Below are 23974 nucleotides of genomic sequence, written 5' to 3' on the forward strand. Positions count from 1 at the left end.
TGACCCGCAGTATGGTTAATAATGATAGAGTGAAAGTAAGTGTACCCAACCTCGCAGATAAAGTACAAATGAACAAGAAAAGCCTTGTAAAGTTACAGAAAGAAGATCCAACTTTAAAGGGTGTTTATAAGCAAGCATTGGAGAAAGGAATGGAAAAGGTACCTGGATATTACTTTAAGGATTATGTACTTTTCAGGTTATATAGACCTCCTAGGCTGGGTAATGATGAAACATGGAGTGACAGAGAACAGTTAGTAGTCCCTCATGATTTACGTAAGGATTTATTGGAGCTCGCTCATAATGTTTATTCACATTTTGGAATTACTAAAACTTACAACCGCTTAGCTTATGATTTTTTCTGGCCTAAAATAAGGCGGATGTAAATTTCATTAAACATTGTCATATTTGTCAAATTGCCGGTAAACCTAAAGGTTATACCAAAGGCACCTATGAATCCTATTATTGTACCTCATGAGCCCTTCCTCGAATTATCCTTGATTGTGTAGGTCCCCTGCCTAAGACAAAGAAAGTTAATCAATATCTTGTGACTATAATGTGCCCTACCTCACGATTTCCTATTGCACTTCCAGTCAAGAATATTTCCTCTAAAAATGTTCTTAACCACTTACTCAAAGTATTTACAACTTACGGGTTTTCCTAAGGAAATCCAGTGTGATAGGGGTACCAATTTTACTAGTGATGTTTTTCAGAAAACTCTGAATGAGTTGTGTATAAAACAGTCTCTCATCTCCTTATCACCCAGAATCTCGGGGAGCATTAGAACTGCATCATCAGACTTTAAAGTAGTTGCTTAGGAAATTTTGTATTTAATCTGATTGGGATGAAGGCATAGACTATTTACTATTTGTAATTGGGGAAGTACCTTCTGAGTCTCTAGGTGTATCCCCTTTTGAAATGCTATACGGTCGTAAAGTACGTGGTCCTTTACAAGTAGTTAAAGATAAGTTACTTGACAAGTATAAACGTAGAGGCTATAACAGTGAGTCAGTACCTACAGAAATTAAAGGGAAATATTAAAAATAAGATTCATAAATTTGCCCCTAAACAACTTGTGTAAAAATAAAGAAGAGATGAAAAATTAGGTATGATAAAAACAGTAAAGATAGGAAGTTTAATGTGGGAGATTGTCTTGGCCTTCTATCCCATTACTGGTTCTCCTTTAAAAGTAAGTTTTTCTGGCCCTTATGTTATACAGAAAACGTTTTAAATAATCAGAATTATATCATAAAAACTCCAGATAGACGTAAAAGCACTGTTAGTCCATGTCAATATGCTTAAAGAATATCATGCCGATTCCTCTGCTGCTCTATTTTGTTCCAGAGACACAGATATTGTAAAACAAAAGTCCACCACCTTAAAGGATGTAAATTCTTTAGGCCTAAATGAAATCCCATCTTGGGCTGACTTTTCTAATAAAGAAATCTTAGAATCTCTTCCGCAGTATCTACAGCACCTAAATGAGGAGCAACGGTGTGATATTAAGAATCTGCTACGACAGTATGAAGATGTATGCAGTGATAATCTCAGAGAATGCAGTGTTATTTCTCACGACATTGAGTTATTGCCAGGAACTCTTCCTATACGACAAAACTACTATCGAACCAACTTTGAAAAACGGAAGGTAATGCAAGAAGAGGTCGAGTATCTACTGAAGCATAAACTTGCTGTGCCTAGCAAGTCTCCTTGGGCTTCTCCTTGCTTACTAGTGCCCAAGTCTAATGGTAAGGTCAGGTTATGTACAGACTATAGAAAATTAAATTCGGTAACCATAAAAGACCGTTATCCCCTGCCACGTATTGATGATATACTGGACTCCATTGGTAAGTCGAAATATTTAACCCAAGTCGATATGCTGAAGGGTTATTAATGCTGAAGGGTTATTATAAAGTCCCATTGTCAGGGAGAGCGAAGGAGATGTCCGCCTTTATTACTCCCTTTGGGTTGTTCCAATATGAAAGACTTCCTTTTGGTCTGTGCAACGCACCTGCCACATTTCAGAGAATGATAAATGTCATAAGAGATCTGGATGGGGTTTACGGTTACTTGGATGACATTCTTGTAGTATCCGACTCATGGGAGGAACATCTTTGTAAACTTAAAGCACTTCTTGATAGATTTAGAAGGTTGGGTTTGACAATAAATCTTGCTAAATCAAACTTTGCTAAAGCTCGTGTAAAGTACTTGGGACATGTTATTGGAAGCGGGGAAATCTTGCCTAAAACCACTAATATAGAAGCTATATTAAATTATCCCGTACCTACAAACAGAAAAGAAGTAATGAGATTCATTGGAATGACCTCTTATTACCGTAGAAGTAATGTAGCTCATCCGTTGATAAACTTGACTAGTACCAAGACTAAATTCGTATGGGATGAATCTTTCAAGACTCCTTCAAACAGATCAAAAGCCTACTTTGCTGTAAACCAGTATTAACGACTCCCGATCCTTCAAAACCTTTTGTTCTCCAGGTAGATGCATGTGACTACGGTGTTGGTGCTGTCCTCCTACAAGAGAAGCCTGAAACTAACTTGCTTCACCCTGTGTCTTACTATTCATGCAGGTTGAAGAAGCACCAAAGGTCGCTATCTACTGTGGAGAAAGAACTCCTAGCTATAGTACAAGCCTTGCAGAAATATGAAGTCTACGTTTCCACAAATAACCCCATTACTGTGTACACCGACCACAACCCCCTCGTCTTCTTGAACAGAGCTCGAAATGTGAACCAGAAAATTTTAAGATGGTCTCTCTACTTGCAAAACTTCAATATCAGTGTTCAGCACATTCGTGGTCAAGACAATCGTATAGCTGATGCACTGTCAAGAACACCCGTACCAGGGAATATCGTACCTTCATAGGTTACGATCTCTTCAGCGGGGAGGAGTTACGATCTCTTCAGCGGGGAGGAGATGTCAAGTACCGGCTTCCTTCATTAATTAAACGGATCCGTGTACATATTGTATATACCTAAATAAATAACTAATGGTAACCTTCTTTCGTAATAAGTACGAAATCTTGAAATTAAGTTAAAATGTAGCTCTCCAGTATCCTTGTAAAACCTACCTTCTGATTCCCCCTCCTGTCTCGTTCTTCTTACTCACCCTCTCTCCCCATCCCCCCCACACGTTTTCCTTCGCTCTGGCTTATTTGCCACCTGTGTGTCTCGTCCCAGCTCCTGCCTCGTAAGCGCTTGTTAAGAACTTCTCTGATCATTGTGAGTACGGTTATTATACCATATGATATTTTGGATTTGGTATTGGGCAGAATATTTAGTTTATTATGTTGGTTGTTAATTAATTGGTAATGTTTTGATATGTGAAGTTTTGTTAATTAAATGTAATTGTTTTATTGTTTTTTTTCATAACCTATTAATTTTGTGGATTTAACTTGAACCTTGACAAGCCTCTAATAACTGGACAACATTTTAAAATACATATGCTCAGTATTTCCAGCAGCTGGTTTATCAAAAACTCTTGAAATCTTGTTCTTCAATATTCTCGACACTGCAAATATTCATGCCTTGCAATAAGGTTTAGATCTTCCTTTAACTCTTCACTCGATACATGCCATATAATGTAAGGCGAATACTGCATCATTTTTATAGTTACTGTCGACATTACCACAATTTTACGTACAGAATCATTTTTCTCCCCATTAGATTCAAACTTTATCAATATCTTTATTGAAAATCTGCTGTCAGCCACTTGAATTTCGCCCAAAGCCTCAACTACTTCTGTCTTTTCTTCCCTAACACCACGGACTCGGTAATCAAAGAGTCCTCCTAGCAGCAGCTTCTTGAACTCGGAACTCCGCTTTCACTTCGTTCACCTGTACAGAAATGTGACCAACTTCTGCACTTGTTCATTTTTCAAGGCTTCCAACTCAAGTTTCAAATGATCACTCAGCACCCGCCAGTCATCTACAGAAATCTCAAATTAGTTTCATTTAATGTAAATATTCAATTTTCAATTCGCCATGATCAACACCTTCTTTCGGGGCCATGTCGTACTGCACACCATACCCCAGGACCCTGGAGGGCTGGTAATGTCCTTCCCTCCACTCGTATGGCAAGAATAAACCTTAGCTACTAAGAAGTAAGCGAACGATTTCCAGCTAATTACAAAGCAGCGTTTGCAGAGTGCTTTTAGCAGACTGCCTCCAGTATTCGCTACTAAGTCATTCGTTCATTTTGTGAAATATCTCAATTTACCCATTTCCTTTATTTAGTCTCAAGTTATCCGTAGTACTTGATTGCCTCTCTCTCTCTCTCTCTCTCTCTCTCTCTCTCTCTCTCTCTCTCTCTCTCTCTCTCTCTCTCTCTCTCTCCTAATTTTTCAAGTTTTTTTTATTTACTTTTCATTTATCTAAATTTTGTAGCTCTACCCAAGATATTTCCTTAGCCTGTTCTGTTGATTTCAAGTATTTTATTTCTTCACTTCCTCTTACATATTTTTTTCCAATTATATAGTTTTTTGATATTGGTAATGCCATTAACTGCAATGATTAGTCTGATAAATCAAAATGTCGAGATATAATGAAGCTCGTTCTCAGAACGCAAACATTGGCTAAAAGACTTGAGAATGTGACAACTAGAACATTTGTAACCTCTGGGCAAATAGAAGTGACGTGAGTGTTCCCAAAATGCCAATATTCCTACATATAACGTTGATATATTTGTTTCCGAATCTACCGACCTTTTCATAATGTCTTGTGTGCTTAGTTTCCCTTCATTTAGCTTTAGGCTTGTTTCTCCTATAAAAAATATTGAAGACTGTGCCACCATGGATAGCTTGAGTAATTGCAAAATCGAATTCAACCTTGAACAGTAACGGGAAACTCATTTACTCCGAAGATATGCCTTCGATTTTTCATAAGGTGTGTGAATGTTCACCAAAATAATATGAAAGATTAATTATAAAATATCATACCTGCCAACTTTTACACGCCATACTTGCACAAAATTCAGCTATTTTTTTGAGTTAGCAATTTTCCAAATGGAAGTGTTTATTAACAAAAGTTTTTCTTGAGAATTATATCATTTTACATATATACATACTGCAGACATCTCTTAGTACTACTTACATTACATTTTACTTAAAAATTAGGAATCTTGAAGGTGTTTTGGTAAGGAATTTTGACACTACATAAAGCAGACGAATTTTTGCAGCTGGCAAAGGACTAAAAAGAAGCAGACGGATTACATAGGGAGATACGAGCCTAAAAAAGTTAACCACTTTTATTCAAATAAAGTAGTGTTAGCAACTTTGATTGGATGTCAATAAGTAACCTTAAAATCTTCAAGAACCTAATATTTATAGTTCCCATACAATTCCCATATAAGCTATAAAAAAGTTCAAGTATTTCCCAGGAAATGAAAGGATAAGGTTATTCAGCCTGCCTTATTACTCCCACGATGGAGTAGTACCTGGGTCATAAACCAGCAAGTATAAACAAGGGTACAAGAATAGACATGAATAATGTAATTAGTGTATTGTAAAAAATGGCAAAAATAGATTTCATCCATTTAAAGAATGGGGTTTATACAAATATTATGAATACTATGTTACTGTCATTTCATTTCAATATCCAGGATCTTTCTTTTTTAACTCTAATATCTTCTATTCTCAGCTTGGCACTTAGTTATAAGCACTGAGCAGGCATTCGCAAGGTAGATGGGTTCTATTCTATCTTGTAAATTACCCAATCCACTCAGGAGTCACAGGAGAGCAAGGACCCAGGCACACTATTCTACGTGACCTAATGTGAGTGTGTCTGTACGAGACGTGTTTCAAACACCATTTGATGGTATGGGATATATTAGAGTTGGAATGCACTACATAGAATATTTTTTTCTTTAATTTAGTTAAATTCATACGGGAATTATTTATATTAGTATAAAAATAATGCTGCATCTCTGATTGCTTATAATATTATTCAAGATATATTACTTGAGGAACAGTAACTTGAATGCTACTTAGGTAAAATGTCCCATAACTGCGCACCATTTTAAAATAAAAAATTCAAATCACATGAAGTCCCAGTTCTAATTTCAGTTATTCCAGGACTAACTTCAATGATATGAGATGTAAAATTCAGGAAATAAAAAGCAAATGAAGTGGGAGACGACAGATTTCTGTTCTTTCTGAAGCAGTCTTAGAATTTTATGAAACCTGTTCTAAATCTGCAGTTACAATAAGATTCATATTATGGAAATCATTTCCTGGTAGAGCTTCATGGCCGACTGAATCTTCAAAGTCATCAAAGATGACTTCGTTGCTCCGTTAACAAATATAAAGAGGAAATATGCCTGCCATAAAACCAAAGTTCCGTATTTAACTAAAAAGTGTTTTTTGTTTAATACCAAAAGTGACTCAAACTTTATATCAAGGTGCTCGCAGCTCAAGAATTTTAGATAACTTCATTTTTACAAATTCAGTAGTAAGGTCAAGGTTCATTTAAAGAGAGGTGACACGTCTAATGATCAGTAATCATGCTCTAAAAAAACTATTCATTAAGAACTGGCAATTAATAGGAAAAACTACTCATGGAAAACTGAAAGTAAGTGAAGATTAATATCATCCTCACCGATTAAAATATCAGTAACTGCACTTAAATTATTTTCTTTGTTACATGAAAACATTTCGATCAATTTCTGTGTAGGTTTACTACGTATTTCAAAAAACGTGTTTGTTATGCTTACAAGAATTTTACTAGTATATGCGTTCTGTATTGCTGTATGTAAACCTATGTCTGCTGTTCTGCTACAGAGAAGTACTATACCCTTCAATGTAGAGTTACAGATTATACATATCTACAAAAAGTAGATGGATGGTTAATATGGCTACTCTAAGAGAAAGCCTTTTAGAAACACTACTGGCAATTCACCGCTCGATTTCAGATCATCCTGAAAAAATAAAATATTGCAGGAGTGACTTTAGAAAAAGTTACTCCAGGTAAAAGTAGTTTCAGGTAAATGTGACTTCAGGAGAAGTCACTGCAAGAAATGTTACTTCACAAGTTACTTCAGATGTTACTCTAGGTAAAAGTGACTTCAGGTAAAAGTGACTTCAGGTAAAAGCTATTCCAGGTACAGCCACTTGAGGAAAAGTGACTTTCGGAAAAGTCATTTCAGAAGTTACTTCAGGAGTGACAGCCTCACGATGGCCCTGAGCAGATTTCCTTCCATCCACTGCCAAGAATACGGACAGACATCTGTGGTTCTACAGAGGTACCTGAAGAACTGAAATAGCGAGAGATAAACTTCATTATCAGTGTTTTACTAAGTCCTTGTCCGCCTGTATATACAAACTTTAGTGAAGAATGCTTATGTTTACACGGAACTGAATGATGAATCGAGTATATGATAAAAAAATCATGAAAATTATATTTATCTTAATCAGTATTCATGAAAAGACCCAAGAAGTCGTATCACATTAACGATGTTTAATTCAGTTTTTCAGCCTGTGTATACAAACATACACGATGACTGCTTAAGCTTACACAGAACTGGAAAATTACTAGAATACATTATACAATAAACAAGGATAGTGGCTTTCATCATTTTATTATCATTATCCATTATTGTCCATGATATATTCAAGGAGAGTCACTTCACTTTACCTCTGGTTCGTCTGGAATGTCAAGCTGGGTAGCAGCTCGAACTCTGGCCAGGGTACTCATCGCAGATGAAGACTGACGTTTGGGTACAGGCGTTTTCAGCAAATTTTGCTGCTGTTGTCTCCTCAGTCTCCCACTATCGGGAGACCAGAACCCTGGAAATATTCTACAGTAAATTCACTAATGTTATAAACTGTCCTTGAATCTAGACTACTGGCGTGTGCCTTGTACTTTTTAGCTACAGTTGGTTTCTGAAAATCAGGCTGTCAAGCCAACCACTGGGGCACCGTAGGCCATTCAGGGCTCAAGGACAGTGAAAAAGAGGGAGTTGGAGTGATTGGATAATGAGACAGACAGCTCCAGAAAATAAAGGAGATGAAGAGTAAGGTTCGGAGGTGGAACTGGGAGAAACCACACAGATGTTCTTAGAAATACTAGTCAGAGTTGGGCAGCAAGAATTCAAGAAAGGAAGCAGGAATGGAGGCAAAATAAAAGGCTAAAAAGTGGGTGCAACTACGGGTCGAAGGGACGCTGCAAGCACCCTGCAGTAATGCCTTTGTAGTTAAAGTTAAGGAATTATAAACGGTATTTAAAGATTTTTGTAGCATGAATCTTCATAATACCATTCACGCATGAACACATTATTGACTAAGAGCTGTACTGCATGACATAGGTCAAAATAAGACTGCAAAATAACACCTCACAAAGTCTAATGATCAAAGTCTTTAGCAAAAACTCTAGCACTGATTCTAATGAGCACTTACTATGTGGTCTTCTTCTTGATTGCTGTGATCTAGGGCTCCAGGGCCAAGTGAGGGCTTCTGTCATCATGCTTAGTGTTAGCAGAAGGATGAACACCTGAAAGATGAAAAATATCCTTGATAATTGAGTAATTAAAAAAATTGATGCTCTTCATTATACACAAAAAGCAAAAGACACGTTGCTATAAGCTAAAATGTTTTGGCTGCATTTGCAAACAATTAGACAATACAAAATTGTTAATTAATCTCTCTCGTTTTTTTAGATCTCTAAATGAATAGAGTAGCACAAAATTTACCTTAATTCACGTAATTTGCATTAGTTGGAAAAATCCATATGAATATTAAAAATTGTCGGATTAAAATGAAAATGTTAGAAAATTTGCACTTTTAGTGGGAAATGTTAGAGACAATAAATCTTAGATACTGATTTGTCTCCTGGTTGCTGATTTAAATGCATTTCATTGCTTAACATAATTAAGATAGTTTAAGTGAACACGGGCTCTTGCTTCGTGAGCGAGCCTGATAAGAAAATTTGTTAAAAGTTGAAAGGCACTCATCTAGATCTGACTGGGATTGAAAAGGAATCGATATTTTTTTAATGTCAGTAAAAAGTACTGCCTTATTATATATATATATGTATATTATACTATATATATAGATATCTTATATTATATATATATATATATATATATATATATAATATTATACATATGCATACATACATATAAACCAGTCAATAGAGACCTGACGTAAAATCTTTCTCAGTGTTGTAAGGTGTGAGTAGCAGATGACAGTGACGTTACGCCATTCATGAAACGGCGTGAACGTAACAGCTGATTTGCGATGCGTGGCAAAGCTAAAGAAATCTGCATTTAAAAATATCTGCTAAAAATAATTCGCTTCCTCCCCACTCGGGCTGTCCATTGTAAAGAAAATAAATTTTCCTAGTACATTTTTAAGCCTTTTTAAAGCTGTTTCTAGTACAAATACTGTCTCTGTAACATTACGAAACTTGAAGTAATAACTGCCAATAACGCAAAATGTCCAAACTCATTTTTATTATACCACAGTGCTTGCCACAGGATTGATGCTCGACCTTGTCCTACAATCTCGCAAGCTTTCGTCAAGAAGAAGAAGCAGAAGAGCGCGCGCACACAATCAGCATAGATTTGCATTTCATTAGACGCAAATAAACCAAGATTTCTCTCCTGAGATTTTGTAAAAGTACGGTGTAGGCCTATACTTCTAAAAAGGTAAGCATATTGCATGCCATTAGACGCAGATTAACAAAGATTCCTCCTGAGATTTTGAAAAAGCTCGCTGTAGGCCCATGCGTCTACAAAAGCACGTATTCAAAAGATTCTACCATTATTGGTGATCAATGACATAAGGCTTTAAATTATGATCGATTGTCAAAGGTTCAATCACCTATGGACAGTAGCTAGGCCTATGCTTCTACAAAATAAAGCATTCAAGATATTTATGAGCACTGGTGTTCAATGACATACGAAAATGATAAAGTATGGTTGATTATCAACTGTATAAGCAACTACAAGAGTATACAGAAGATGATAAGTGTCAGTAATACAAATTTCACGACGAAAACAAAAAGAAGTCTTTTCTCTAGCATATAGCATGAGCCAGTCATACCGACGGCTTTTTTTATAGCCTGAAAACCGCGGGAAATCGGTGTCTTTCTTCCTCGTATTGCATTGAACACGAAGGGTTCGTTGCATAAACGGCCCATTCGTCATATTCCTCTTTCTGTTCTTGCGTTCTCAGAGCACCTTGCTCAGGTCACGAATACTACGGCGTTCCCAGGAACAGATTGTATGGAGCCATTGTTCGTTCCCTTTCGGGGGAAAATGGAATATATGGCTGAATTTCCCCTAAACACTTTTACTTGAGGTATTGTTCCAACTTGGGTGAAATGCACACGGGTCTAGAGATTGCCAGAGGTTTTCTTTGAACCTAGTTCTAATTCTTGTATTTCTACGCATTTTCTTTTATTTTGGTAATTGCATACACCTATAAAGTATTATTAGGAGGTGTCAATGTTCCTTAGAATATAATTCAGAAAGAATTCATTTTATTAACCTGCAAATAAAGTAATATCCTTATTTTCGTCATTCTTTAGGCCTAGTTTTTTGTAATTGACAGTATTTTTTCGTATTTTGGTAATTGCATGTGGTTATAAAGTGTTATTCAGGAAGTGGTAGTATACTCTAGACTGTCCTTCAAAAAGAACCCATTGTAAAGCCTGCAAATGAAGTTATATACTCATTTATGTCATTACCGTCATTTTTCATCAAAATTCTTCACGAATTATGCACATCAAAAACTGTTAGCTTACAAACGAATCCTATAAGTATTATAATCAATCATTGCTAATGTTCTTCAAAGACTTGACACTCCTATTCTTGTCACAAAACAAACATGAAAGTTGTGAAAGTATCCTTCTTGTATTAAACAGGAATCTAGGACCAAAAGTGACTAAAAATGCTGTACTGAGTGAACAATAGTGTCTTTGAGAGTACGTTTTTATAAACAAGCTAAAAAACTTACCTGAATTACGTTTACAAAATAAGATTGAGAAAAACTTAACATCAATTTTATCATTTTGCTATAAAACAATGCCACTTAAATCATTAAACTCCCAATAACAAAACTGTTTAATGGTTTAAGTGGCTGTATTCTTTAGCAAAAAATTATACCCACAGTATTACGCTTTTCTTAATATCATTTTGGAAGCGCAGTTTAGAAAGGTCTGCTACCGTAATAGATTAAATAAACAAATAACAGACATCTTCTTTTTTAACAAGTTACACATTCAATTGCTTAAACCTAACCCTGTCCACACCGGTGAAAGAAAGAAAGGAAAAAAGACATACGACATAGTGATTACGAGAAGAAAAGTACTCGAGACCACATACACACAAAACCACAATTCTTAACGTGGAAGTAACAAGAGAAACTGGAACGTGATTTATTATGACAAAAGCTTGCGAAGGATGCGTTTGAAGGATGTGGATTTTTTTTTTTCAGTGAAACAACGAAAGCGTTCGCATATTAAACTTAAGAGGAAAAAGCTTGAGTTCTGCGATTGCGTACAATAGAATGACGGGAAAATTATGAACACTTATTGCTGTAGATGCCAGTGGTCGGTTGCCAAGGAGTTACCGGTGTGTATATATATATATATATATATATATATATATATATATATATATATATATATATATATATATATATATAGAGAGAGAGAGAGAGAGAGAGAGAGAGAGAGAGAGAGAGAGAGAGAGAGAGAGCTGAAATGAAAGGTAGTCCGACTACTAGGACTTGAAGAGGTAATCAGTCAGAGGTGTTTGACAGCAAGATAGAGGAGAAGAAAGTTGACGGTTTCTTTAAATACCCAAAACTCGAGTCATAAGGAGAGTGTCACTAAAATGCGTAAATGCATTTACGCATATTGATTACTGTGGTTATTACTCTCTCTCTCTCTCTCTCTCTCTCTCTCTCTCTCTCTCTCTCTCTCTCTCTCTCCAGACAAGCATGCATGTGTCGTTAATGAATTTCCACATAAACGGTCGCATGTTTGCTTGAGAAAATGTCTAGATTTGTGCCACGAGAGAGAGAGGAGAGAGAGAGAGAGAGAGAGAGAGAGAGAGAGAGAGGATGACGGTACCTTCATTCAAGATCTGGGACGGTACGTATCGTCCTTAGAGTCGGGAGTTTCCGTTTAGACCATCGTCTAGGACTCTAGAGTCTAGACCACTGTTTCGACGTTATTGGTAAAAGTGTGTTTATTGGAGTTCTGCAGGCGATATCATAAGCATTAGAAAAACAGACTATATATATATATATATATATATATATATATATATATATATATATACTATATATATAAGGTGTCATCTGGGAAAGATGTGCATCAACAACTGAAAGGTGTTGATGCGGTTAAGACTTCCGGACACCAGATGTATGACAGAACTGCTTTGAGGGGTGATAATGACGCTTTCATCATCCTCTCTCTCTCTCTCTCTCTCTCTCTCTCTCTCTCTCTCTCTCTCTCTCTCTCTCTCTCTCTCTCTCTCGTATTCGCATATATATTTAGGCCTATATGACACCAGGCGATATTCTATACAAGCAATTTGGAAAATCATATTACAGCTACGTGACCATCAAAATATACTCCATTATTTTCTGTCAAATGTACATTCAAATACAACGCTAATAAAACTAGGTCAAATTAGGTCATAAACCTGACCTAGGAACAGAAAATAACTCACTGTTAGGTCCTCACTGGTTTGGTTTTGATCCATTTTAAACAACGGCTAGGCTCATGCCAATCTTAAAATCAAAATTTTAATCTTATTTGGAGCATATCAGCTTATCCAAGGCCCCTTAGGCCTTCTGCTGAGATTTTAAGCACTGATCAATTCTAAGCCTTGATATCAGCTACAAGTTGGCTAGGTCTATGCCTATATGAAAATTAAATTTGTAATGTTATCATTTGGTCCTAGATAAAAAAAAATTTTTTTTCAGTCTTGATATCTACGTTAATGTGCTTAATCCTATGCCAATATGAAATCAGATTTTTATATAGTGGTATTTTGTAACATAAAATTAAATAAATGAATTAAATTCGACCACAGCCTAATTAAACTTAAATCGAGAAATTGGAAAATGCACTGCCAATGTATAACAAGTTTGATCATCCACAATAACTAGAAGAAAGGTGGTTTCTAGCCTAACATATTTTCAAGAACAACTCACCTTTAAATCTATTTCAAATACCTGACATTTATAAAGAGTAACGAATAACATCCAGATTCATAAGTAAATTCAATTGAGCGTTGAGATAACAAGAGGTTTCTGTGATGATAAATGATTCTCACAATATTGTTCGCTTTCTCTTTGGCAGAAGTAAAGAGAAGAGCTCATCTAATTTCCCATTCAAAGCAAGGAGATGAAAGAGATATAGACAATAAAAATATGTATATAAATCTGATCGAACAACTTTTGCATTCCTCAGCAACTTCTGTAGGCTTTTACAGAATTGGAAAGTGAAAGAAACTTCAAAATATCAAGTTCAAACGCTTTAGTGAAGTATAATCCTTAATTCTTTCAATGTACACTGAATAATGAATTAATTTACGCCCTGGTTGAGATTTCGTTCAAGTGGAAACGAAAGCAAACAGGGTCATAGGTCTATATATGGCTTATTCTGTCTATAGAGATAAATGACATTAAACTCTATATACGTGACATATAAGTATATCTGATTTCACCGTTGCGACTCTTAAAACGATGGAAATAATAACTGGCTTATTTACGGAGGAGAAAATTACGCGCACGCCCATTAAAACGTATAACGAACCATCTGCTATTTGCGCTTCCTCACGAAGATCAGTCCGTTAAATTATCATAATTTTGTATTAATTAATTTCATTCATTTATGCTTATTCATTTGTTACACACCTCCATTCCTAAAGAATATATATTATTATATATATAATATATATATATATATTATAATATAGATATGTATATATTATTTATATTAAATATATATATATATATGGATGCATGTATATATATATATATAATTATATATATATATATATCTATATATATATATATATATATATATAATATATATCTATTAAGAAATATATATATATATATTAATAGTATTTGTTATTGAAGTTAAGGGAGAAAATTTTGCATAAATTTAAGTTTTCATTCATACAAAATATGAAAAAAATATATAAAATGAACAGGAAGCAGAACCCAGGCAGTTAATTTCCAATATTGGCAAATCGTTCCGTTCCGTCTTTCCAGTGAGGTAACCTGTCTCCTGGATGTGTATCTCTCTCTCTCTCTCTCTCCTCTTCTCTTCCTTACAGTAACTGTGGTCAGGGTTCTCCTTCTTTAGCACTGAAACCATTTTAAGTACTGCTAGCGTTAACAAACAACGTTCGTCAGTAATGTTTCTCATTAAAACAGCAGCGTATGGTGTGTCCCAGAGGCTGTATGTGTCAATGTGTGTTTGTACTCAGTCACTACTGTCTTAATTATTTCAAATATTTTCCCTTTCTAGTATTGAGGAAATAATCGTCACCACTGGTGACGATATATATATATATATATATATATATATATATATATATATATATATATATATATATATATATCAGATTAATGGCACCATAAAATCTTTCGAAAAGTCATCATATTGAACGCAAACAAAAGCTACCTTCGGCAACAACTCTTCGAACTGTCCCAAAGAGTACTTTGGAAATTGAAAACACGCTGAACTCAATTCTTTGAATTAATATAAATATATGTACCAGTGTATACGATTATTTCCTCAATATTATAAAGGAAAAACATTTGAAATAATTAAGAAAGTAGTGAGTGAGTACAAACATACATACGCTGCTGTTTTAATGAGAAACATTACTGAGGAACGTTACTGGAACAAGTTGTTTGTTATCGCAAGCAGTACTTAAAATGGTTTCAGTGCTAAAGAAGGAGAACCCTGACCACATTTACTGTAAGGAAGAGAGAGAGAGAGAGAGAGAGAGTACACATCCAGGGGACAGGTTACCTCACTTGGAAAGACGGAACGGAACGATTTGCCAATATTGGAAATTATCTGCCTGGATTCTGCTACCTGTTCATTTTATATATTTTTTTCATATTTTTTATGAATGAAAACTTGAATTTATGCAAAATTTTCTCTCTTAACTTTAACAACAAATAACAGCTTATTTACTAGTGAAAGAAATAGTAGACCAGGAAGATTTTACAGCCAACTTTGTGAGACTTAACGATCCACTGAACCAGGAAGTTTAAAAACTACTCTTCCGGTTTCGAACAAGAATTTCACTTTCGTTCTGGAAGACTTTTTATTTATTTATTTATCTATTTATTATTTATTTATTTACTTATTTATTAAGTAATATTACTTGTAAAGTACTCTTCTAAAGCCAGGAGGGGGGTTGGGTGTTGGGGCAAAGGGAAACAGAAAGTATTTTCAATAGAGAAATGTGTACGAGTGCTTTTTGTACGCTAGAAAAAAATAATTTGGGCGTCACAAATAATACGCGTAAGTTATCTCCGGTTACGGGTAAATGAATCCTGTTATTTTTATTCTGTTTTTATTTATTGTCAAACTTAGAGAGAGAGAGAGAGAGAGAGAGAGAGAGAGAGAGAGAGAGAGAGAGAGAGAGAGAGAGAGAGAGAATTATTTTTAGCCTCTTTTTGGTACTTCGCGTGGCCAAATATTATTTCCAGACGCATTACATTCGGAAGATAATTGAAACGCAAAAATAATTTAAGACTAGGACTCCTCAAGATACTGAATGACAAGTTACAGCTGATATGATGGATCTCTCAATCACGCATGCATGGAAATACTATTTTTATTTTTCCTGAGTAGAGAGAGAGAGAGAGAGAGAGAGAGAGAGAGAGAGAGAGAGAGAGAGAGAGAGAGAGAGAGAGAGAGAGAGAGAGAGAGAGAGAGAGAGAGAGAGAGAGAGAGAGAGGAAAATTTAAGTTAGAAATAAAGATTCATCTCTTAATCGAGAGAGAGAGAGAGAGAGAGAGAGAGAGCGAGAGAGAGTTTACTCGACAATACAGGAATATCTAAGCAGTTTCCTTTGAACGTTTAATTGATGCTATCCATATAGAAATGTAAATATATCCTTCTTACCTTCAAAATATTCATGTTGCTCGTCACTATATAAAGAATCTAGCACAGCCTCAGCTGGAGCAATAACGCAACTGGAACCTATCACAGATGACTTCAAGACACTTTTTAAAATCCAATTTATGCATCACTGCGCTTCAGTCCTTCAAGCCATCGTGAGGTCGCTGATGTACCTAAAAAGACGAAAGATTGATGTCAGTCAAATCTATGACTGGAAATCTTTCAAGAGAACTAATGTGGTATGAATTATTGGTAACCCATCAAAATTCTTACCAGAAACAATGTTGCTCAATTTCACTGAACGATGCATATTAGAAGGTTACGGGCATAGAAAATTATTGAATAACTTCAGCTAATGTTAGTTTGGACTGATTGATCTAAATTCTTATTGTTTCTACCAGAGTATAATGGCACCAAGTTAAAAAAAATTGCTTTAATGTTTAATAAAGGTTTATATTTGCTAATATTCTATATATTGCAATGACAGTCTACTGAGACTACAGAAAAGGATGGACTGAATACCACGATTGAATGAATAATATAATGAATAGTTTATTAAACAGAAAAAAATAAAATCTTTAAATCATAAGCTCCTAAGATAGATTCAAAAGTTTGTGCTCTTTTCTAGAATATATCTGTTGGTTGGTTAAAGCTATTTTCAGAATACCTACTCTTTTGACCTGGCTATTTTCCGAATATACTTATTCTCTAGTTACAGCTATTTTAAAAACATATTTACCTTTAAATTACATGTAATTCAAGGTTATTTCTGGTCTTTAGTTATGGCTACACCATTGTTCAGAATATATTTATTCTTCAGTTACCGCTATTTACAGAATATACTCATTCTTTAGTTACAGCTATTTTCAGAATATATCTTGTCTTTAGTTAAATTTTTTCTCAGACTGTTCTTCACAGACACCTTTTTTCAGAAATACCTGTTCTTTAAGTTTTTTAATCATTACCCATTTTCCTTCTATATTTACCTATTTTGGTCATGGTCTGAAACATATAACTTTACTTCCCGTTCAATGATAAAAACGAGAAGTATGAGACCGATTTGCCCCAGAAAGAAGTGCAAGTCTTCTACCTAACTTGAAGCAGAGACTTCTGGTCTCCCCCGTCAAAGGAAAGAATTTTTAATCGGTCTTACACAACGCATACGTGACAGTCACCGCAAATATCTCATTTATGGTCAAGAAGTTACGAGAACAGCGTCTCTCTCTCTCTCTCTCTCTCTCTCTCTCTCTCTCTCTCTCTCTCTGGGAGGGGAGAACGAACGAGCCAACTCAAGACATACTTCGCAAAACCACAAATTTGAGGTAGAGTACTGTTGCTATAGAGGGAATACAGTGACGTAGGGTGAAGTTACAGTAACATTAAAAGGAATACAGTGACGGTGGGCAAAGTTATAGTGACAGTAAAAGGAATACAATGGGAAGGGCGAAGATATAGTGACACTAGATGAAATACAGTGATGGAGGGGGACGTTACAGTGACACTAGAATGAATACACTGATGGAGGATGAAGTTACAATGACTCTAGAAGGAATACAGTGATGGAGGGGGACGTAGAGTGACACTAGAAAGTATATAGTGGTGGAGGGTGAATTTATAGTGACACTGGAAGGATTACAACGACGGAGGGGGCCGTTATAGCGACACTTGAAGGAATACAGTGATATAGGAGGAAGTTATAGTGACTCTAAAAGGAATACAGAGATTGAGGTGGACGTTACAGTGACACTAGAATGAATACAGTGATGGAGGATGAAGTGACAATGGCTCTAGAAGGAATACAGTGATGGAGGGGAACGTAGAGTGACACTAGAAGGTATATAGTGATGGAGGGTGAATTTATAGTGACACTGGGAGGATAACAGCGACGGAGTGGGACGTAATAGCGACACTAGAAGGAATACAGTAATGTAGGAGGAAGTTATAGTGAAGTTATAGAGGGTGAATTTACAGTGACACTAGAAGGAATACAGTGACGGAGGGGGACGTTATAGTGACAATAGAAGGAATACAGTGATGGACGGGGAAATTATAGTGGCTCTAGAAGGAATACAGTGATGGAGGAGGACGTCAGAGTGACACTAGAAGGAATACAGTGATGGAAGGTGAATTTATATTGACACTAGAAGGAATACAGTGATGGAGGGTGAAGTTATAGTGACACTAGAAGGAATACAGTGATGGAGGGTGAAGTTATAGTGACACTAGAAGGAATACAGTGATGGAGGGTGAATTTATAGTGACACTAGAATTAATACAGGAATACGGTGATGGAGGGTGAAGTTATAGTGACACTAGAAGGAATACGGTGATGGAAGGTGAAGTTATAGTGACACTAGAAGGAATACAGTGATGGAGGGTGAATTTATAGTGACACTAGAATTAATACAGGAATACAGTGATGGGGGGTGAAGTTATAGTGACACTAGAAGGAATACAGTGATGGAAGGTGAATTTATATCGACACTAGAAGGAATACAGTGATGGAGGGTGAAGTTATAGTGACACTAGAAGGAATACGTAGGTGGAGAGGGAGCTATAGTGACACTAGAAAGAATACAGGGATGGAAGGTGAAGTTACAGTGATATTAGAACTAACACCGTGACGGAGGACGGGGTTACAGTGACACCTCCTGTCATGGTATTCCTCATATTTTTATGTTGTTGACGTTAGCAGCAACAACATGAAGACAGCATTCGACACAAGAGCTTTTAGAGATTGTAAACATTCGACAGGGCTGGGGAATTCAGAGATACTTGACGGAAAGTCTCTCAAAAATAAGAAAATTATCTTCAAAATCCAATTCAAACTATTTACGTAATCCTATTGGCAAAAAAAGGGAAATGCAGCATTAATTCCTAGTCTGAAATAGTAATGGTGACCACTCAACCATACAACGGTTTCATTTACATTTGATTGTTTGGGGTGAAAGTGCTACCCATTCATTTTTTTTTTAATTTTATTTTCAAGTTACATTTGTTTTAACATTACTGGATATAGTGTTTAAAAGATGAAGTTATTTGTATGTTTATCAAACATTTGATCTGCTTTACTGCAAGAAAGAAGTTAGTGAAAGGTATGACCTTAAATTTGTTTATGACACCCAAAGAGGTTGTTTTGTCAATAATCTGTAAATTAGCTTACGCTAAGTTTAACAAGCAGCAAGATTTAGACTAGGTCATTTTACAAATGATACATAGAACATTAAAAATAGTAAATACTACGGCATTTTTATGTAACTAAATGCATTTGTTTCTTTTTAATATCTTGACCAAAATGCTGACTTAACGACATTCAAGGCTAAACAGCAACTTTCGACATTAGTTTAAGTGTTAAAAAAGAAAAACTGTACAGGTAATAATTTGGAAAACTAGAGATTTTACATAAATCAGATTTTGTACAAAGCTCCTTCAACACTGAATACAAATCCTTTAGAGAATCCTGCAAAAAAAGAGAATCCTTAAGGATTGGGTGGAGAGCGAAAAGCACAAATTTAAGGATCTTCGCACTTCTTGGAAGGACTCAAAACCATCGCATGGCGCATGCCCGCCCAGGATTATCAGGATATCTGGTCGCCCCAGGTGGCAGGAGGAAGTCCACTGGATTCCTTGGCAGTTAATTCAAGGTCCTGGGGAATGGTAGGAGTTTGTAGCAAATTGTACCTTGGGTATTTCCTGCCGGATTAGATACTGAATATTTCAAATTAATTTAATTAAAAATCCATCTAACTCAGGAATGACTTAACCTCTTTAGCATAATTTTAGCTATATGAATGCTCGTCCCTCCCATAAATTGTTTCCATTTAGATGGACTTACAGTGCATTGCAAGAACGTACTGTAGGATTCAGACATCCACACACACACACACACACACACACATATATATATATATATATATATATATATATATATATATATATATATATATATATATATATATATATACATATATATATACAAAGCATACCTAATTATATGTTCTCTCAAGCTATTTAATAACTGCAGGCTTACTACACGACTTTAACCTAACCTTCCTAACCAACCAAGCATATGTGTGTACCAGAATAAAGTCAAGGACAAGGACTTTATCAGTGCAGTGGGTCAGGTCAAATCTTGAGCGGGTGACCTTAACTGAATCCTGTATATCTGTAGCATACAATCACTAATGACTGTTATTAGACTTTGCAACAGACTTTGGGAGACTACTGCGAAGGACAATGGGTCAAAATAAGGCCAAAGATCAGAGGTCGCAATGATGCGTGGGTGACCACAACTATTAACCTGGAATGAAAACCATATAAAATATGCAAACTAAATTTTTCATATTTTCAAGGACGACAAGCAAGGTGGTATGCTCTTCTTCAATACAGCATCACTACTTCTAGATCTCTATCCAAAAAAGCGACAGCAGGAGTTTGAGTGAAAGCGACGATTCGGTGTCGTTTACGAAGATTGGTTCATCTCGTGATTGTCGCCTTTCAAAATGAACCAATTACACCTCACGACTTTAATGTATGGAAAGTTTCATTCTGGGAGCTTTCGGTTAAATTCGGTGCTATTTAGGCTGTTATTGAGGCTTAATTGTAATGAATTCCTTACTGGATTAGGCTGGGAACATTCCATTACTGCTTTCTCTCTCTCTCTCTCTCTTGCTTTGCAGTCTATCTTGTGATAGTACTGGATATGCATGTACATTTTTTTACCTGCTTGATTGACGCTTACCTATATCCTTTGGCTCTTCTTCTCGTCTTTTTCCTCTCCCTTCCCCAATCCTTCCTCTCTCTCTCTCTCTATCTCTCTCTCTACTCTCGCTTTGCAGTCTATCTTGTGATTAGTTGGATATGCATGTACATTTTTTACCCGCTTGATTGACGCTCTTCCCTATTTAGCTCTTTCTCTCTCTCTATCTCTCCCTCTCTCCTCTCTCTCTCTCTCTCTCTCTCACGCTTTTTTTCTCTACTCTCTCTCTCTCTCTCTCTAATATATTCGGTAAGGTTTTGCCCGTCTCCGCCTATTTATCATTCACAATATAACCAAATCTGGATCCATTACACTTATTACACTGCTGTACTATAAGGGGGTTGAATTCTTGGTAGTCTTTGACTAGGAGTTTTATTCATAATGAAGAATTTTGAATGCGAATCCTCTTTACACAAGCGGGTAATTATTAATGGTAATTTGGAATTGCTATTCAAACTACGATTGCAATAAAGCAAAGATCGATACTACTCTATATATTATCGTCAACACAGGTACCTGCTAACTTTATTATTTTGGTGATGCAACGTACACTTTTATTTTAAATCTCAGAGTTGAGTTGTTTTTTAAATGTAAAGGAGGAAAATGCGACAATTTTGGTGATTAATGCTGGTTCTTGTTTGCTTTTTATCTCAGCGTTGAGTATTTTTTCTAAATTTAGTGGGAAGTGAGAAAAAATAAAACACAGGGACTAAAATTTTGTTCCTCAATCTTAGAGTTAAGTTTTTTTTTTTCTAAATGGAGAGGGAAGTGAGACGGGGGTGGGGGGTGGATTCTCATTCTCAGCGTTGAGTTTTTTAAATGTACCGGGAAGTGAGATGGGCAAAAAGTAAAAAATAAAAATAGAAAAATAAATAAAACCATGGGAATAACAAAAATATAGAGCAAAATATAAGAGGGCTAAAGTGAGACGGGATTTAGAAGCCACAAGGCCAGCCGAGTACTGACTCTAATCACGCGATTTGCGGTTTTTCGAGAACTAGATTCGACAAATTCGGATTCTGCCAAGAAAAATATATAGAAGATGTTCGCCTTTCTCCCCCAAAATATTCTTAAGACTCTTTGTCACTTGTGTGCTAATTAATTACAGGTAATAGAGAATGACTATAAATCATTTGATGAGTCAGAAAATTAAAGATCACAGGTTATGTGAATTAGATTAATCATCTTGTTGATAAATTTGAAAGATCCTGGTCTTAAGACTGATTGTCACCAATATGCTAATTACTAGTTACTGGTATAAGAAATTCTGACCATTTGATCAGTCAGGAAATTAAAGATCACAGGTTATGTGAATTAAATTAATGATTTTATTAACGAATTTGACAGATCCTGGTCTTAAGACTTTGCCACCTATATTATAATTAATTACAGGTATAGTAAATACTGATCATTTGATTATATAGGAAATTAAAGATCACAGGTTACGTGAATTAAATTAATGATCCTGTTGAGAATTTCGAAAGGTCACGGTTTTACAAGGCTATTTGTTAATAAATTACAGGTAATAGGAATGACTATTACTCATTTGATCAATCGGAAAATTAAAGATCACAGGTTATGTGAATTAAGTTAATGATCCAGTTGAGAATTCAGGAAGATCCTGTTCGTAATATCTGTCACATGTATGCTAATTAATTACAGGTATAGGAGTGAATACCCATCATTTGATCTGTAAGGATATTAAAGATCATAGGTTATACGAAATGAATTAGTTATCTGTTTAAGAAATTTAAAAGATTCTGATATGACAACTTTTACCTAATAACTGTTCATCTGTCAGGAACTGAGGAACCCTGATTATGTTGAATAAATTATTAATGTGTCTATAAAGGCCTTGATATGCCAAAGAATATTTTGCTTTATAACTATGCAACTACATCTCGCCAACACCGAAACTACATATTTCAAAATCTCCCTCAGTCTTTATAAACATAACCGTATAGAAATATCGACTTTATCACAAAGTAAATCACCACTTACTTCTATATCAATCTTGAGGAAGACTTTGATTAGTAAAACCACAGGGAGAGAAAAAAAAAAGTTGGTTCACTCACTTTCGAGTCTAACTGTCAACTGACTGAGGATGAGCAAAAGTTGTGCTGCAAAACGTAAGAGTCACCCCCACCCCTTCCCCAAGACGCCTACCCTCCCCCTCACCTTCTCCCAACCATCCCCTGCCTGGAATGACGCAACTTGGTTGAATGCGTACTGGAAACGCGTGTAGCTAATATGGCTAATTAATGCTATTGACTCTCAGCCTGCCGGCTTTCAGGATTCATTAGCATCCATTACCTATTTCAACAGGCTGGCAATATGTTGCAGGTTTCACTAACACTTGATATTTAACTGTTTCACAAGGTTTAGGAAACAACACAAGAATGCAACTGAGTTGAATCTAGAATGCAGAATCATTTCAGACTTATGCAAATGACAAATGCAAATATAGCTCCGAAATCAAAGCCTTCATTATTTTCTCACGACCATGATAGAGTCGGTTTGTCAATATGCTAACGAATGAATTTGTCAAGTAAATTCGTTGGTTCCACATAGCGAATTAGAAATCTGTCAAGGCGACTTCGTTTTCCCTGATTCTTTTCGTATTAAAACCAAAGTCACGAATCTTATCAACCTGTCATGTCAGTAGAATTGTCTGTTACTTTGGTTTGAATTTAATATGAAACGCAAGATTTTGCTTTTTAGGGGAAAAAAGTTAAGTATATCTTAGTTTAACCAGACCACTGAGCTGACTAACAACTCTCCTAGGGCTGGCCCGAAGGATTAGATATTTTTACGTGGCTAGGAACCAGTTGGTCACCTAGCAACGGGACCTACAGCTTATTGTGGGATCCGAACCACATTATATCGAGAAGTGAATTTCTATCTCCAGAAATAATTTCCTCTAATTCCGCGTTGGCCGAGCCGAGGATCGAACTTTGGACCACCGGATTGGTAGCCGAGCGCGAAAACCACTCGTCTAATGTGGAACTGCTTTCAAGGGGAAATTGTGCCATATAAAGTTCGATAAAGTGGTAATCTATACTAACCCTCAATAGAACTGCATTGAAAAAATGACGTTGACCT

General features: G+C 35.8%; 1 protein-coding gene across 1 annotated transcript; it reads right to left on the reverse strand.

Moving 5' to 3' along the window:
• Positions 1-5279: 5279 nt before the first annotated feature.
• On the reverse strand, positions 5280-22954 carry LOC135208243 (uncharacterized). Its single transcript, XM_064240362.1, has 5 exons — positions 22874-22954; positions 16117-16286; positions 8400-8493; positions 7639-7790; positions 5280-7258 (listed from the first exon to the last, which is right to left on the reverse strand). The coding sequence occupies exons 2-5, from the start codon at positions 16129-16131 to the stop codon at positions 7154-7156; spliced, it is 366 nt and encodes a 121-aa protein (XP_064096432.1). The 5' UTR covers positions 16132-16286; positions 22874-22954; the 3' UTR covers positions 5280-7153.
• Positions 22955-23974: the final 1020 nt, after the last annotated feature.

The sequence above is a fragment of the Macrobrachium nipponense genome, chromosome 35, assembly GCF_015104395.2.
Source record: "Macrobrachium nipponense isolate FS-2020 chromosome 35, ASM1510439v2, whole genome shotgun sequence".
NCBI classification, from domain to species: domain Eukaryota; kingdom Metazoa; phylum Arthropoda; class Malacostraca; order Decapoda; family Palaemonidae; genus Macrobrachium; species Macrobrachium nipponense.

Excerpts from the sequence above, each read along its gene's own strand:
- LOC135208243 (XM_064240362.1), bottom strand. Across the intron at positions 7,791-8,399 it reads ATCAAGAAGAAGACCACATA|GGTTCTGGTCTCCCGATAGT; the intron begins GTAAGTGCTCAT and ends GAATATTTCCAG. Across the intron at positions 7,259-7,638 it reads ACATTCCAGACGAACCAGAG|TTCTTCAGGTACCTCTGTAG; the intron begins GTAAAGTGAAGT and ends TCGCTATTTCAG.